Genomic DNA, 17409 nt, shown 5'->3' with positions numbered 1-17409 from the left:
CCAGGCTCAGGGAGGGGCGGCCATCTGCTGCGACCGGTTGGGGTGAGAGAAGGAAGACAGGATAAAAGACATGCTGTGGAAGAGAGACAGAGGTTAATAACAGATATGATTCAATGCAGAGAGGTCGATTAACACATAGTGAGTGAGAAAGGTGACTGGAAAGGAAAAACTCAATGCATCATGGGAATCCCCCGGCAGCCTACGTCTATTGCAGCATAACTAAGGGAGGATTCAGGGTCACCTGGTCCAGCCCTAACTATATGCTTTAGCAAAAAGGAAAGTTTTAAGCCTAATCTTAAAAGTAGAGATAGTGTCTGTCTCCCGAATCCAAACTGGAAGCTGGTTCCACAGAAGAGGGGCCTGAAAACTGAAGGCTCTCCCTCCCATTCTACTTTTAAATACTCTAGGAACAACAAGTAGGCCTGCAGAGCGAGAGCGAAGTGCTCTAATAGGGTGATATGGTACAATTCAACTGATGGTGAATATCACCATCAGTTGAAAAGTTTGTGTTGGATCACAAATTTTAGCTCTTTCTGTGGGTTAAAAGTGGTTAAAAGGGGATTCACATTCAGTGTAATATATTCATAGACACATAATATAATCAGGGAGTTGTGGCCCAATACTGACCAGTTATGCCTGTATAGGTGTGTTTTTTTTCTTGTTTCTTTAAACTGCAAAATTTTAACTACAGCAATTAAAATAATAGTTTTAAAGTGCGCTAAATTATGTTTGAACTCTGTATTGTTGATGTGACACAGCAGATTATGGATACTGCCAATGGTAAAGGTCGTCTTATTTGCTGATAGGGAAGGCTGATCTTGATTTGGCTGATATGTAGGTGGCATGTGCAGCTTTACTTTTAACTCAAAAGATCTTTTATGGTTTGCAATGAATAAATATGTCTGATGAAGGGTAAACATCATTATTGTTAAACCTTAGGTTCTGCTGACTACTTTCAAAGTGTGCATACTTTTTATTCCCAGTGTGCCAAACTGTATAGAATAATCATCATAAAATGAGAAAATACCCAAATGATGTCTGTAAGGTACCAAGTAAGATACTATACATTTAAAATAATAGACATCTAATTTATGTACTGCAGTATATACCCCATTTCCCCCTCCACTGACACATTTCTCTGGACAAAGAACATCTGACGATATAAATATATATAATATATTCACATAAGGAGACATCACAAATGTTTTTAATCTTTATTTCAGCTGATTAACATTATGTGCTTAAATAGATAGACTAAAATAGGAAGGGTAAAATTTACAGAATAATCTGATTTATAATGTTCTACCTTATTCCATTGCCCTTAAAAAGTGTACTATGAAAGTAACATGAAAAATATTGAAAAAATGTCACGTGAAAGGTAAACATCTGTATAATGGCAGCAGTGTATTTTACACAGTGAATATAACAAGTGTTTAAAAAAGAACTGATAATAAAGTTGCCAATAACAAGATGTTGATCATTTCTAGAATACACACATCTACTATATACAATTATTTTACAGTCTGACCATTGCACAGCCGTGGTTGTGTCTCTGCCTTTGTTTATGAACTGATTTGAATTGATTTGACTATGTGTTTTTCTAAGCAGCTACATTCATATTTGGACACATTTCACATTTGCAAATTCAATTTCGGAAATACAGACTTGTGTGTGTGTCCTTTCTTAGCGGGCATATATATATATCTATATATACCTCTCTATATATATGCTTATGTGCTGGAGTTATCCACAAATGCTTGATTGTGTTACACTTTTCTGCTGGCCTGGAAGACTAAATATTCTTGTACATTTTATTTAAACATGGCTTGTCATTATGGCAACACCATTCCTTTTCCTTTCTAGCTATATCACACTCGGATTGTTGGCATGGAAAGTGCTCAAGAGTAGAAAGTTAGCACGCTCTTGTGGTTGCCTCTAATGAGCAGGGTGGGTGGAAGGTCCTTTGTCAGGATGTCCAGCCAGGCCATGTAGAGGAAATCAGAGATCGTTTCTTTACGAGCTATGGGCATGCTCCTACAGGGGGTCAACAGTGTAAACAAATATGTTAGACATTGTTCTTTCAACACTGGATTAAGCTTGGTAGTGTTATTCAGACAATATATACTTACACAATGATTAAATTGGCTGATCTGGAGTGTTCCTTGAGGAGCTCATTCAGTCGTACCTGGAGGTGTGTCTGTAACCAAGCGACAGTTATTTTTTTTTAACAATAAATTTTTTATTTTGTTTATATTGATATGAAGATAATACATGATATCTTCACTGTAGCCTGTGTAAGGTTATTACTTAGTGTCAGTGCTTTTTACCTTCTCCTCAAACTCGCTTAGCTCTTTGTCGGTGACCTTCCAGGGCTGCTCTTTCTGCAAGGCTCTAATCTGATCAGCGTCTTTGGACCCTTCATGCAGACGGAAAGGCTCAATCATCTCCTGTAACTCCTTCAAGCTGGAGAAATGCAAATAAGAACATGAGCTTTCTCTATAAATGTTCTTTTTCTCCCCTAAACTTGTAGCATGCTGATATTACAATGTGATTCAATTTTACTATTACTACTTCAGCATCTGGTTCGCTGTTACTTGTGCATGTGAAAAGAAATGGCAGTTACCTTTCAGACCTGGGCTTGATATGTAGGTCATCAAAGACATTAATGTCACTGCAGTTGATTCTAAACTTCTTCAGCAAGCCCTTCATCCTGCAAGTCAAATCACCCCGCACTGATTAGCTGTCCTATACATGTACTTCCTCATTTTGGTGTTAATGCTAAATAGCATTCCAGTAACGTTAGCAGCACATGAATTTTCATATCTTGCCAATTAATGTATCCAGTCTAACTTCCACATATTAAACTGTAATTGATATTGAAATATTAATTAGTTTACTCACTCCTCCTTATCCAGATCACTGCGTCCAGGCTGTCCTGCCATGAAGATCCTCATTTTGCAGTCTTTCCACTTCTTCCTGGTAGTGAGGATGTAGGGGAGGAGCAGTGTAAGACCTGAGAGAAGAGAAGCACATTTTTTATTTATTGGTCCGTGTTGCGTCTTTCAGAGACTACTATTTTTTAAAGATTTGGCTTGTTTCATATATTTTTGTCTCCAGTGATATCGAGGAGAATGTTATGGATTTGGATCTGTTACGAACTTCAGGCAGTGTTCATAAAAATGATCCAAGAATTACCTCCGTCATCAAACAGCCACCACACATCAATGGTGCCTTTGGGCTGTTTCTTCTTGAACTGAAGACTGGCTTCCACCAGCTTCTCATTCATTTTGGCAACCTGTGGCGGTGGAGAGCCACACACCGACACTGGGAGAGAGAAAGAAAGGGAGAAAGATATGAGAGCAACAGCAGGAGGGAATATAATTCACTGTAAAGTCGGATATGAAAACTATCACAAACCAACATTAAGAGATGACTCTACATCACCAGAAATGGCCGTCTCTCAAGTTTAATGCTCCAATGAGTAGGGTGCATTTTGTATACTAATGACTGCCTTGTCTCGCTGTCTTGCCAAGATGCAGCTCAGGGATGAGTGTGTGTTGGCGTGTGCGTGTGAAACAGAGAAAGATTGAGCTACAGGCTGCAAGCACCCTCTGCTGTCTGGGTTAAAGGAACATTCTTAAAAGATGCTCTTCAAAGTGGACAAAAAGGAGTGTATTATTGGATTACAGCCTCAGGGGCCTCTTTAGTGGGAATGGCGGATTCAATTATGTCTCAATGTGAGCACCCCCCCCCCCCCCAAAAAAAAAAAAAAAAAGAGAGTCATTGGTTTCATTTATTAAATGTACGCTATTTGAGTCTGTGTGTGGAGGAGACTGAAAAAGAGAAACGTGCTTCCACATATTAAGAGATCACATTCATCTTTTGATGCAACTTTTTCTTTAACCCTTTCAGGCATAGTGGTCGTTACAGTAGACAGCTATTCAAAGGCTGTTTTCTTGTATTTGTGTCAGTGTTGATGGTTTACTTGCACATAAACCACTACATTAGACACTAATGTGTCACTCCATCCCCCGCCACCCACTGGTCATTTAACGTTACTGGAGATATATGACGTGTTTCATTGTAATTATTGTTATTTAACCCTGTTATGCATGAATTATGACAATCTCAATCTGGATTTTTTCATTAAGTATTTTTATTTTTCATACCTAAAGATGAATGTAAATGTGAGGCTGTCATAATTCGTGCATGAAAGGGTTAACCATCTCAGGCTCAAATTAAGTTTTTTTGTTGCTAATGCACAACCAAGTCCGGCAGTGATACTTCTGAGTAAAAAAAACTCATAAGATATGTATGTGGGGTAATCAGGTTGTTAGTTTTTAACTGTTGCAAATCGGCAACGTCTGCCTTGAGAGGGTTAAATAGGAGTTAGAGACAGTCGTAAGATGGGTACCTCTGGTCGTGAGCACTTGCTGAGATGACTTCCTGGATTTCCTGAATAGTCCTTTTCCCTTCCCTCCATTTGGCATCATCTCATTCTCCAGAGCCTCTTGCTCCTTTGCTGCCCTTAGCATCTCCTCTGAAAAACAGAATGGGAAACATGACTGTGAATATGTGTTACACAAGGTAGGATCCCTTTTCTTATTGGAAAACAAATCTGCAGAGACACAGCTATAAATGGCATTTTTTTAAATATCTTATCTGTGAACTACCTGACCGTTGTAAACCTTTATTAAAAGCTTCTAATCTACAGAACAAAGTATCTCAGTTTATCAGTGTTTTTATTATTACAAAGGGTTATTGTGAGTTGTTGTGACAGATGTACAGCAGTTTCTTACAACAGTTTTTCTTAATTTCTTGGTGGTTTGTTTTCTCTACCATGGGTATGTTGATGCTGGAGCTCTTGCGGGTTAAATAATTTAAAGCCTAACGACAATATCATACAGACCTTCTGCCTCGACAATGTGAGACACATCCAGTCCCTGGTTCACCCTCAGCATTGCGGTCCCGTATTCAAAGTCAAATGCATCGCTGTCAACAAGAGAATAAGGATGCTAGTTCAAACACAGATCTCCTGTTTATGCTTAATCACCTTTATGCTTAATTACGGAGGTTGTGCTTTCGGTAGTCTGTGGTGTACATGTGTGTCATATACAAATACAATAGCTCAAAAACTTTTGAATGAATTCTTATGAAAAAATAAAAATTCTGGCTTACATCCACTAAGAACTTCAAGGTCAACTTCATGATTAATTCGCTGAAAATTGACAAAAACCCTTATAACCCAGAAACTATGACACTTACATTTGTTGTGTACAGTTGGTGTGTGTGAAATGCATAATTTAAAATATGTCACATTTGACCTATGACCTCCCCTTTAAGGTCATTAGATTGATCTGAAGGTCAAAGTGAGAATAATGCTATATAGAGTTATTAAATGCTAAGTTTCTAATTTCCATTTGCATTAACAATGTGTAAGCATATGGGGAAGGATATATGGGCATTTGAAATATCACATTATTATGGCTTTGTAATGTACATTATAGGAGCAGGTTATAAATGTTTAAGTACATAACAATGTGAATACATCCACAATGTTTATTTGTATGTTCCTAAAGATTTAAATGGAATTTACTGTGAAATAAATGCTACACATGTATTATAATGACATATTAAAATAGATTTCAAATGATCAAATAAAAGAAGCCTACACTTTGCACTGGTTTTTTACTGCACTGCAAACTTCATAAAGTACATTTAAAAAGCACAGAGAAAACAAAATAAATGAAATGATAACTCTCAATGTGCTTCTCATTACTGAGTGTGTTATTGTTATAAAAATGTATGTGTGTGTGTTTATTCAGCACTTACTGAAGTATTCCCACGTAACTCTGAACTGCTTCTGCCCCGGCAGTCCTCCAGTTTTTCTTGAAGCCTATCATTAATGTGTTAGGCTTCATACGGCCAAGACCAGAAGCCTATGAGGAAGATATAAAATCCCAAATCACAATGAGCTGTTAAGTGAAGCAATACAGACACCATGTTACCCTGGGGTTATAAAACCGAGTGTAAAACCTTGATTAAGAGAGGGAGGGGGGAATGATTTCTAGAAAGCTTAAAAATTTCCAAGCGAAATAGACTGTAAGGCTGTTTTACTGTCAGATCACTCAGCAGACCTCACTTTATCTTTGCCGGAGCTCATCCAAATGCAGTGTTAATCAGTTATAGCTTTTAATCTGCCGTGTTGTTTGAAGTAAGCTATCCGGACAATCATAAGAGGCCTTATCTCGACGGTGCAATAGTCTGAGCCATACCACTGTTTTTCCACTCCGAACTTTTCTACTGCACATATGTCCTGGCCAGATTTTTAAGACAGCTCTAGATCAACAGATGTAGGGTGTTGTTTGGAAGACATGGGTCAATAAAACCTGCTTCTGTGAATCTGCTATCATATTCTCATCAAAACTCACGTTACACATTAATACGCTGGATTATTGTGGGTTAACTAGATTTTTTTATTTACCTCTTACATAAATTATGACCATACTGACCTGCAGCAGACTCTCAGCCCCTTCTCTGAAGTTGTCACAGGCCACGGCAGCGTAAAATGCCTTACGTTTTTTCTTCTTAAGCAACAACTGGTTCTTCTCCATTGCATTGTTCATCTCGTCAACGGTCTCTGATCTGGGGCCCTGAGGAGATCACACCATACGGCTGAATGTAAGCGTTTTTGTGAAAGGGAAAAGCGGTCCATCTTTTTTTATATTCAGAAAGTGCACCTGACCCTAAACTTTAGTGTCAGACAGTTGGCATTTCCCTCATTCCTACTTCACATTCTTTTGAACATCCACTGCATGCTAAGTCTGCACTCTGATGAATTACATTTGCTTGATTTTGCAAATCTTAATATAAATGTGAGGTTGATTTTTTAAATCAAGATTTTAAGACTGTCTGAGATTGCAATATTACATACCACAAACACTTCGCAGGTGATGCATAGTCCATAGTTCTTAGAGAAGGAGTGAGCCAGATCAAGGAGAGCCGGCCTGCTTCGTGTCGAACCCGTCAGAACTAAGATCTGAGGCCTGAAGACGGGAAATAAGAACATTATCTCCTTTTTTTTTTAGGTTTCTGAAAATCCCCTTGATTGAAAAGTTTTACCTAACGTAAATTATCTTTGAAACTATTATGATAATAATGTTTCTCATATGTGCTTGCAGGAATTGAGTGCAGGATTTTACCTGAAGTTCTTGACGTGATCCTCCACGCCTGACAGAGATAGAGCATTGCTGACTGCACTCACAAACGTCACCGCTTGCGTGGACGAACCCCAGTTCACATCTGAAGATAAAATCAGTCCGGACAGGTTAGCTCTACTTCTCCTGTTGCACAGCAAAAATCCTTCCAAGCAATCAAATAAGCTCACCGGGCTTCTTCACTGTGACATATATGTAGAGGAGGAATTCAATGCCATATGTGAGCAGAGCAGCCCACCAGTTGATAACAAACATAACAACGCAACAGAGCAATGCTCCCATCAGGGACAGCCACATGTTATAGTATTTATATGCCGGTCTCCAACCTGCATTAAAACAAAGAGCAATGTGAGAAAAGTGATGGAAAACAGACTATATATAACAAACTCCATTAAACATAATCCACTGCTGAAACAGCTCGGTTTGTCAGGTAGTGCTTTATTTCCTAAATATTTGAAGTCACTTATACAAAGTAATGGATTAAAACACTAACAGCAACAAAAAATGGTAAATGAGGATAGGGACAAGCAGAACTACCTGATTTTACTAACATAATTTTTCCTTTATAAGCTACTTTTTAGACACCCACCTGGAGATTTGGCATAAGATGCATGGAAGCAGGAGAAATTGATGAGGGCATAAGATGCGAGGAAGAAGTTTGAGATGATAGGAGCGATTGTGTTGAGGTCACCTGCACAGACAGAAAATCTCTGTCACTTTAAATTCTTTCACAGAGCGGGAATATCAAACTTAAACATGAACCAATATGTATCTGAAACAGGTTTGTGAATATACACAATAAGCAGATTGCTAAGAAGGAGTTTTAACTGTATCACTTTGCATGGACGCCACTTGTCAGATGAAATCTTCCTTTCGTTGTTTGGCTTGTTTAGTTTATGTCAGTGATCTGTTGATGTGTGAACGTGTTTTCTGATTCATTCAAACTGGAAGACTTTGTTAGCTATGTGGTTTGAGACAAAGCATGAAATGTTGGTTTAAGGTTGTTTGGGTGGTATGGTACAGCAGCAGCGAGCTCACCGATGAGAATGAAAGCAACAGAAATGATGAATGTGAGGACATAACCACGGATTGGCTCGTTGTTTTTGCCGTGTCCTTTGGCAAAGAAGTGCAGGGCCCTGTAGATGTTGTCTTTACACAGTGCCTGAGGAGAAAAGAAATGATGTGAAGGAAAATATTTTCAGAGGTTAAGAGCAACAGGTTTGCTTCTCTATGACTTTGCATTTTATTGTAGTACATTAAAAAAAACAGTGGCGATCTACTGACCTGGAAGACTTTAGGCGCACTGACAAGGGAAGCCAGGGCTGATGACAGGGTGGCTGAAAATGTTCCAGCAATAATGAGAGGACCAAACCCAGACACCAAGGTCATGACCTGAATCAGATGTGATGAGAAGATGAGAGCATTACAGATGACGAAATTGAATTCTTCTTAAAAGTTTCTTTATTTAGAAAGTTGTGTACCTGGAAGTTATTCATCAAGCCAAACTTGCATTTCTCTACTTCACAGGAAGAAAAATCGTAGCCGAGTTCACAAGCAACCGCTGTTGAACCGTTGCAAATTACTGGTGTTGTGTGATTTATGATGCTGGATGAGTTGCCTGTGGCATCACGGACAACAGTAGCAGCTGACCAGTCGAAGAAAAGAGCAGATGGATTAATTAGCATTTTTTAGATAAAATTTGTGCTTTCAGGACACATTTATATTCAGGGACATAAGTGATACTGATTGTATGATCCTGGTAAAACTGTATCTGCCCAAGGTAATGCTATACACAGTTTTACTCATTCCAGTGAAGATTTTATTTCACTGGAGCTGCATTTAATCAAACATGTCACTTACCGACACAAAGAGCCATAGCCAGATAGGTGAGACCAGTGATCAGGATGGCTAACAAGGTACCTTTGGGTAGTGCAGCTTGGGCATCCTGTGAAATAATAAAGATTTGTGTTAAATTATGCAGATCTGTGCTTGACAGTTAAATACAATGACTTTAAAGAAATGTATTTATGTAAAACAAATAAGTTTGAATTAAAAAAATAAAAACTCTTTATTCAAGCCTATGTTACGTAGCAGTTAATGACCCCCATGTATTACTCTTCTCTGTATGAAAAAGTTACCCGCAAGTCTCCAGAGATGTTAGCTCCAGCCAGGATCCCAGTTGCCGCGGGGAAAAAGATGGCAAATACTGAAAAAAATGTCTCACCGTCCCTAAATGCTGGAGTAAAATTCTCTAAGAAGATTTTGGCTGTGAAAAGAGAGAGTGAGGAGAAACGGCAGGGGTTAGCAGCACTTTGTGAGTGAGTGGGATTATTTGTAATGAAAAATGTGTATCGGTTTGGAGCGGATGTCTCACATCTGTAATTGAAAAACCCCTGGGCTTTCTTTTCGTTGGTTGCAGGAATGACTGTTCCTACAAAAACATTCACTATGGCCACCAGCAGGATAACCAGAAGAATAATTTGCGCCTGTGGTGAGAAACAAATGCAAACAGTTTAAGCTTTTGTACAAGTAAACGAGACTGGTGAACAAACAGCACCGTTTTTTGCTCTAACCTTTGCCTCCCATTCCATCCCAGCAACTGATATACCCAAGAGCAGCACAATAGTAATACAGCCAATGATCCTGATGTCGTTCATTTCATCCACCATGATAGCAGAGTTCTCCTGTGTATGACAAAACCCCCCCCCAAAAAACAATATATCTATATCTATATATCTATATATATATATATATATATATATAGATATATATAGATATATATAGATATATAGATATATATCCTTCTACAACAGCCTAATCAATATAACATGTCTCACCTTGAGCAAGTCGACCACTGTCTCAGCAAATCCTACCACATACATGGATACGCCCACTGCATTGGCAAATGCAAAAATAAGACCAATCGAACCACCGAACTCTGGTCCCAAACTGCGAGATATCATGTAGTAGGCACCTCCTGAAATGGCAATGTAACGCACACAGACACATACAGTAGGGAATGATTAATAGAAAATTCAGTGACTGGTTGATTTAATGTCAGGATAAGTTAAATACAGCTTAAAAAAAAACACAAATAAAAAGTGCTTCAGGAGCTCATATTCAGGTGTTGTTTGGAACTTTGTGCCTTTATCTTTATCTTGAAATTTCGCTGCCTTACCTCCTCTCACCACACCATTAGTACAAATAGCGGACATGGAAATGCCAGTGATGGTGGTGACCACACAGCTGAGCGCGATGATCACAATTCCCAGACCTGAAATGCAAATATGCAAATAATCACTTTTGTAAAGTCCAGCTACAGCACTGCTTAGTTAGGTGTAAAACACTCTGTGTGTGACATGAAAGCTTCCTCCCCACAGTTAGCTTTAAAAGTGCTAAACTTTAACGTCTCATGGGAACCCCATGGGTTACCCAGCTGATCTATAGGTTCTGAAGCAATGAACAAATTAATGAAGTCATACTCAAAGCCCCACTCCTATTTTTATTTCTCTCACTTTCTCTCTCATCCACACACACAAACACCACTATCTACCTCTCCCAACAGACCTTGAGCAGGTATAGATCATTAAGGGAGCTCATTAATTATCCTTTAATTATCTCCAATCCCTGCAATTACATGGAACAGCATCGGCACTGGCCTTGACAACACAGACCTCTGGGATCGGTCTGTTTTTGCCCCAGATTATACATTTTCACCAGGTAAATAGATTATTTTTATTGCGTTCACTGTTTGATAAGGGCTGGAGTTACAGGCGGACTCATTTTCAGCAAAAGTGCTCACACACACAAAAAAAACATTACTGTGGGCTTAGTGGCTATTTATGTGTGCGTATGTGTGTATCGTTGCCACACTCACCCCAGCCTGCTTGACCAAAAACCCAGGACAGACGGATGAACAACATGACACCCCAGATGTTGAGCATGCATCTCACCTGTGGAAGAGAGCAGTGTAAGTCTATTTTTCTCACTGTGTTTCATGATTTAATGTTATTTCAATTTATGGAGTAAATGTCACTGAGCATAATTTGGCTTTTAATTACAAAAAATCCAATAAAAAATATGTTGGGGGCCTTTTCTGACCTTTGTGCCCTTGAAACACAAAAGCAAGATCAAAATCATGTCCTGAGCAAATGCAAATCATTCCCAGATTCTGGTCTCGAAAGCGCCACTGGGCCTCGTTGTGTTATCGAGACCCACAGAGCTTCATCTTTGGTTGAGTGACCATGGTTAAATAAAAAAAGAAGCTTACCATGACCTAAAATAACTTACCAGGACTCCTCTTATCCAGCCAAACTTTACCATGCCCTTCATATCGTCAGTGGGAGCAGCAGACTCTAAATCGTCAGAGGGGGTTCCACTGCTCCTCTCGCCATCGTCCTCCAATGTGTCTGGGACAGAGATCACCCCGTTCTGGAGGAAGAATGAAAACACAGAAGGAAACATACATTTTCACAGTAACTAGATGGCATTTTTGGTGTTTATATGCATAATCCGCTGCAAGAAAAGGGGCGGCATTATAAAAAGTTGTGGTTTTTGTTTTCTCATGGCAATAAATAGGTGGTTGTGTTTTTTCATTTTTTGCTGGCAAGGGTACTAAAATATCTTTTTTTAAACCATCCAGGGTTGCAAACCTAATTCAGCCAATAAACCTAAATAATCTTACCCATTTCTTAGACAATGTAGCCTTATAATAATTAAAAAAACAATAAAACTTAAGTGTGTCAAGAGTGCTGGTTGTCATTCAGTTGTAAGAATACCTTTTGTTGTCCTTTTTAGTTTCACAAGTTTTAAGATAAGACTCTAATAATTGGACTGTGGCTACTGCACGGATGTTTGAAAGAATAAACATCTGTAAAATATATCACTTCACTTTCTAATGAAGTGTGCAGCAGAGGAGGGAAAAAAAACCCTGCAGTTAAAACGTCACTGATTTGAATTTGGAGAAAAATGGGTGCAAGCTATTTTCTGCAGAATGGCAGGTTGTGGACAAAACAGGCTTAACAGAGGAGGAGATTGGGTGCCGACCATAGAGGAAAAACAGAGAGATCTTATACATCTCACACATCTACATTCACTCACCTTCTGAAACACATCATGGAGCTCCTGCAGGGACGGTCGCACAGCTCTGTGGCCACTCATGCTGCCTGCATTGCGGTAGAAGTCAATGTGGGGCACGCGGTCCAGAGTGTCATGACCGAAGGCGCTGATCACGGAGGGTCGCACTGTCCTGTGGTCATCGTTGGTCTCCTCATAAACTGGAGGTTCATCCAGGTTGGAATCATAGGCAGAGTTGATGTGCCCCCCCTTGTTAGAATTGAATCTCTCCATCAAGAATGCTGAGGGAGACTCTCAGATTTAAACCGTCAAGGATGAAAGAACAGTCTAGTCTTCAGACATCCAAAAGTTTCAAAAGCGCAGAGAGCTGGATCAACTTGGTGTGGTTGTCCTTGTTTACTGATGACTAGGCTATGATCTATGATCAGACTTGCAGAGAACTCTTCTGATACTCTCAGCTCCTTGCAAATGAGCTGGGTTTCTTTCAGATAGCTTACCTTTATACCATGTATCCCAGGGTCATACACTGGCTGTCAGCTATTGGCTAACTTACTGGATCAACCCTCAGAAATCCGAACAAGGGGTGTCAGATATGTCCTTGCTCCATCGTAAGGGACACAAAGACATTGCTTAACTATTAACCAAGTCATAAACACCAAACGAGAGATAAAGGTGCTCATTGCCTGAGTGCTGGAGAATTGATTACTAATATTATTGTGTGAAGAGTAGGGTAACAGCATATGTTGTTCTGTGGTTGCAGTTTAAGTATAGTATTTCCTCAGACCTATGGATGAATCATTTGGAAACATCCACATGGAAGTTCTCACTAAACAGGTTTCAGACCCATTATGATGTGTATATTGTAAAGAGTCTGAAAAAGATAAGGCTAATGTAGGCCAATAGAAAAATATACATTTCATAACATATGTTTGCAATAAGATATAATCCTGAGGAACGGTGTGATAACAGGAGAATCTACGTGTGACTAGTATACTGGGCCCAGAGTTATATAGCGGATTAAATAAATGTCTCTAATGATTCTCTTTGCTGCAAATTGTTATGGGGGAATGTTAGTGAATTGGCGAGCTCAGAAGAAATGGCCATATTAATGGGGAAAATGGGAGTTAATATAAGACCATGAATAACAGGAACATGCCGGAGGCCTTTCACCAGAGCCACATGACTTCTGAAGTGCCTTTAAAAGACCTTTTAACAGGTAAACTTCCTTATTACTGATACACCACAGTGATTTATGCACCCAGTGAAAGGGTGGATAACGACTTGAGATCTGACCTTGGCTGTATTGCGGGCTGACAAAGATACTCCAGCATGTGTTTCTATATCTAAGTTGAAAGGAGACAATCAATTGTTCATTGCCTATCAAATCAGTGTTTCAAAGTTTTTATGGTTTAACACATGAATGATACTGACTGAGTCATGCTGAAGAAAAATTTCCATGTGGAGTGTAAAGATCTGCACACTAGATCTCTCCTCTTCCCTTCTGCCTCCCCATCTCGTTTTTTTTCTTAATCAGACTCAAAAAGCCTTGTACACCTAATAAATAATAATAATAATAATAATAATAATAATAATAATACATTTTATTTAAGAAAGCGCCTTTCAAAACACTCAAGGACACTGTACACAAGCAATAACAACAACAAACGTTATAATTTACAAAATAGTAAAGCTAAAACGTAGAGCAAATAAATAAAATAAACTAAAGTAGCAGGATGGAAAAGTTTATGTGGATTAGGCTATTGTGAACAGGTGAGTTTTGAGTCTGGACTTAAAAAGAGGGAGGGAAGTGAGGTTTCTTATCTCAGGAGGAAGGGAGTTCCAAAGACGGGGGGAGAGCAGCAGAAAGCCCTGGACACTTTGAAGCTTATGGATAGATTTTTGACTAAGACCAAAAAGAAGAGAGTTGCAGTAATCGATCCAACTAATAGAGATATTAGTCTTAAGCTTTGAGACACATGTTCATTCCCAGGTTTACAGTGTTTTTGGTGGTTAAACAGACCCAGGCCTTGTCTCATTTTACACTGCGGCTTTCTTATTAGAGTCAGTGATCCTCAGGCCTTGCTGACTCTCCCGCAGCCGGGACATGAAATTGCTGCGATTCTTTTTTATTATCCAGGCTGCTTGACTTTTGCCAGATCTGCTTTAATAAATTCACAGTATACAGCTTTCCTCAGAGAGCTGTTGAGCGGACACTGTGAGCCTGTGGTAGCAGGTGCATATGCACCAATTTGTACAGAGAACAAGGGAGTCTGCACTCTCGTTAACATCCAAATCACTTGAAAAAGGCAGAAAACCCCTTTGCATAATCTATCAAGCCTGCAATGTGAAAATATTAGCAGACAAGATTCTCGGCATTACATCTTAAACAGGAAGCAATAGACTGCAAATTAAAGAGTGGTCAAACCTTTTAGCTCCACTCATCTATTGCACTAATTGTACTGCATTATGGCATTCAGAAACAAAATAAGTGACCTGGACTCAAATATGGTCTATTTAAAAAAAAAAAAAAAGACAAGAAAATTTTAAGTGCTGGATAAATGTTCTCTCTTTTCTATAATCTAGCAAAGACCAAACGTGATCCTTAAAATGAAAAGGAGAAAAAGTCAAACGCGAAATAACTCGCAACTTCTGGCTTTGATGGCTGTAATGTAGCCTTTGATCCAAGAGTAGCAGCACTTCTCTGAAAATTCAGCTTTTTTACATAACTACTACATGTCACGGCGGGGTGCGCCGGTGTGTGTGGAAACAGGACCCAAAAGCAGATGACGATGAGGAGTAGTAAGGTTTTAACAGAAAGGTGAGGCTTTATTGAGATGACGGCAGGGAAAAACCAGGAAACCAAAGCAAACTGTCAAAACACTAAGAAACAAAACACTAAAGGTACTGAGACCAAAAAACTATAACTGTGGAGAACATAAACAGGCAAAGGCAAAAACTAAGGCTAAGGTCAAAATAACAGACGAAAACTAGAACTATGGCTGAGGTAAACAGACGAACCGACAATGGCATGAAGAAAACAAAAGGCTTAAATACAGACAAGAGGTGATCAGGGGAAGTGGGGACACATGGGGGAACAGCTGACAGACATAAACCTAATGACAGGACCAGGAGAGGAAAGCTAAATACAATGAACAAAGAACACATGACATTGTCAGAATAAAACAGGAAATACTAAAACTAAACATGACAACACAACTTAACAGACCTAATACATGATGAAGAAATACAAAACCCCAAAACATAGAAAACCAAGGGAACAATAATAAATAACAGCTTAAACTAAAGCTAGATAGGAAATAACACAAATTAATAACATATCACAAAATACAAAGAAAACTTAGAGTGCTGGGTCGGAGACCCAGCCTGTGACAGAGCCCCCCCCCCTCAAGGGCGGATTCCAGACGCCCGAAAACACCCAGAAAACAAACACAAAACCACAAAAAACCCACCCAGGGCGGGCGGAGGGGGACCAGGAAGGAGGGCCGGAAACAAAACCAAAACACCGGAAGCACACAGGCCAAAAACAACAAGGGCACAAAAGTCCGAGACCCAGCTTCAGGAGGGCGACCATGAACCCAGCAGAACAGGAGCAAACGGCGAAGCAGTTCAGGCGGCCGCCCCAGAGGTCGACAGAAAAGCAAAACAGAGTCCAAAAGTTCGGGAGGCCGACCAGGAGGCCAGCGGTCCAGCAGTCCAAAATCCATGAGCTCAGGGGGCCGACCCGGAGGTCGAGAGCACAGCAGGTCACAGGACATCAGTTCAGGCGGCCGACCCCGATGGCAACGAAGTCCAGCTGACGGCCCGGAAAGCGGCCGGCGATTCCGAGGGGCAAAACGAGGCTTGGGCGACAGCAACACAACCGCAGAACCAGGCGAGGCCGACACAGAAACAGAGGCTGAAGCTGGACCAGGCGGAGGCGAAACAGGAACAAAAGCCGAGGCCGGACCTGACGACAGCGAAACAGGAGTCGAGGCCGAAGCCGGACCAGGCGAAACACAGACTGAAGCCGAGACCGGACCAGGAGACAGTGAAGCAGGAGCAGGACCAGGCGAGGCAGCAGCAGAGGCCGGACCAGGCGAGGCAGCAGCAGAGGCCGGACCAGGCGAGGCAGAAGCAAAGGCTAGAGCCGGACCAGGCGAGGCAGAAACAGAGGCCGGAACAGGCGAGGCAGCAGCAGAGGCCGGACCAGGCGTAGCAGAGGCCGCAGCCGGACCAGGCGAAGACGAAGACTCTGGCGAAGCCGGACCAGGTGAAGACGAAGACACGGAAGCCGGACCAGACGAGGCTGGACCAGGCGAAGCACAGGCTGGAGCTGCAGCAGACGAAGCACAGGCTGGAGCTGCAGCAGACGAAGCACAGGCTGGAGCTGGACCAGGCGACGCACAGGCTGGAGCTGGACCAGGCGACGCACAGGCTGACGCTGGACCAGGCGAAGCAGAAGCACAGGCTGACGCTGGACCAGGCGAAGCAGAAGCACAGGCTGACGCTGGACCAGGCGAAGCAGAAGCACAGGCTGAAGCCGGTCCAGGCGAAGCAGAAGCTGAGGCTGAAGCTGGACCAGGCGAAGCACAGACAGAGGCTGGACCTGGCGTAGCAGAGGCAGAGGCTGGACCTGGCGTAGCAGAGGCAGAGGCTGGACCTGGCGTAGCAGAGGCAGAACCAGGTGACAGTGAGGCAGCCACAGGTGGTGGCTGGACGGGCTCCTCAGGCCCCCCAGCCGACGTGGCAGGAGGCTGTATAAATTGCAGCAACACACAGTCTATATTGGGTGAAATGAGTTTATATGTGTTCTCAGACTGAGGTGTGGCAGAACCAGGCGAGGCGTCGTCCTCAGGCTGAGGCGCAGAAGCAGCAAGCAGTAGTGCAGCAGGTGGTGGTCCTGCAGGTGGCGGCACGGGAGCCGCAGGAGGTGGCGCTGCAGCCACAGGTGGTGAAGCAGAAGGTGGCTGGACGGGCTCCTCAGGCCCTCCAGCTGACGTGGCGTGAGGCTGAACGGGCTCCTCAGGCCCTCCAGCTGACGTGGCGTGAGGCTGAACGGGCTCCTCAGGCCCTCCAGCTGACGTGGCGTGAGGCTGAACGGGCTCCTCGGGCCCTC

The 17409-nt window shown here is 41.5% G+C and overlaps 1 protein-coding gene across 1 annotated transcript; it reads right to left on the bottom strand.

Moving 5' to 3' along the window:
- Nucleotides 1–1182: 1182 nt before the first annotated feature.
- Nucleotides 1183–13491, bottom strand: slc12a1 (solute carrier family 12 member 1). The gene is made up of 26 exons (XM_085458212.1): nt 12318–13491; nt 11508–11648; nt 11095–11170; nt 10396–10491; nt 10055–10194; nt 9791–9901; nt 9592–9703; nt 9356–9483; nt 9078–9162; nt 8699–8862; nt 8502–8609; nt 8256–8379; nt 7807–7908; nt 7388–7543; nt 7203–7302; nt 6935–7046; nt 6513–6653; nt 5833–5939; nt 4910–4992; nt 4415–4540; nt 3196–3324; nt 2902–3013; nt 2624–2710; nt 2328–2463; nt 2130–2197; nt 1183–2034 (listed from the first exon to the last, which is right to left on the bottom strand). The coding sequence occupies exons 1-26, from the start codon at nt 12564–12566 to the stop codon at nt 1899–1901; spliced, it is 3129 nt and encodes a 1042-aa protein (XP_085314338.1). The 5' UTR covers nt 12567–13491; the 3' UTR covers nt 1183–1898.
- Between the last annotated feature and the right edge of the window lie 3918 nt (nt 13492–17409).

This window comes from Copadichromis virginalis, linkage group LG1 (assembly GCF_057382275.1).
Source record: "Copadichromis virginalis isolate Kocher_CV1m ecotype Utaka linkage group LG1, C_Virginalis_male_GT1.1, whole genome shotgun sequence".
Taxonomy (NCBI): domain Eukaryota; kingdom Metazoa; phylum Chordata; class Actinopteri; order Cichliformes; family Cichlidae; genus Copadichromis; species Copadichromis virginalis.
The sequence above is the reverse complement of the archived record's forward strand: the minus strand, read 5'-3'. Positions and strand labels throughout refer to the sequence as shown.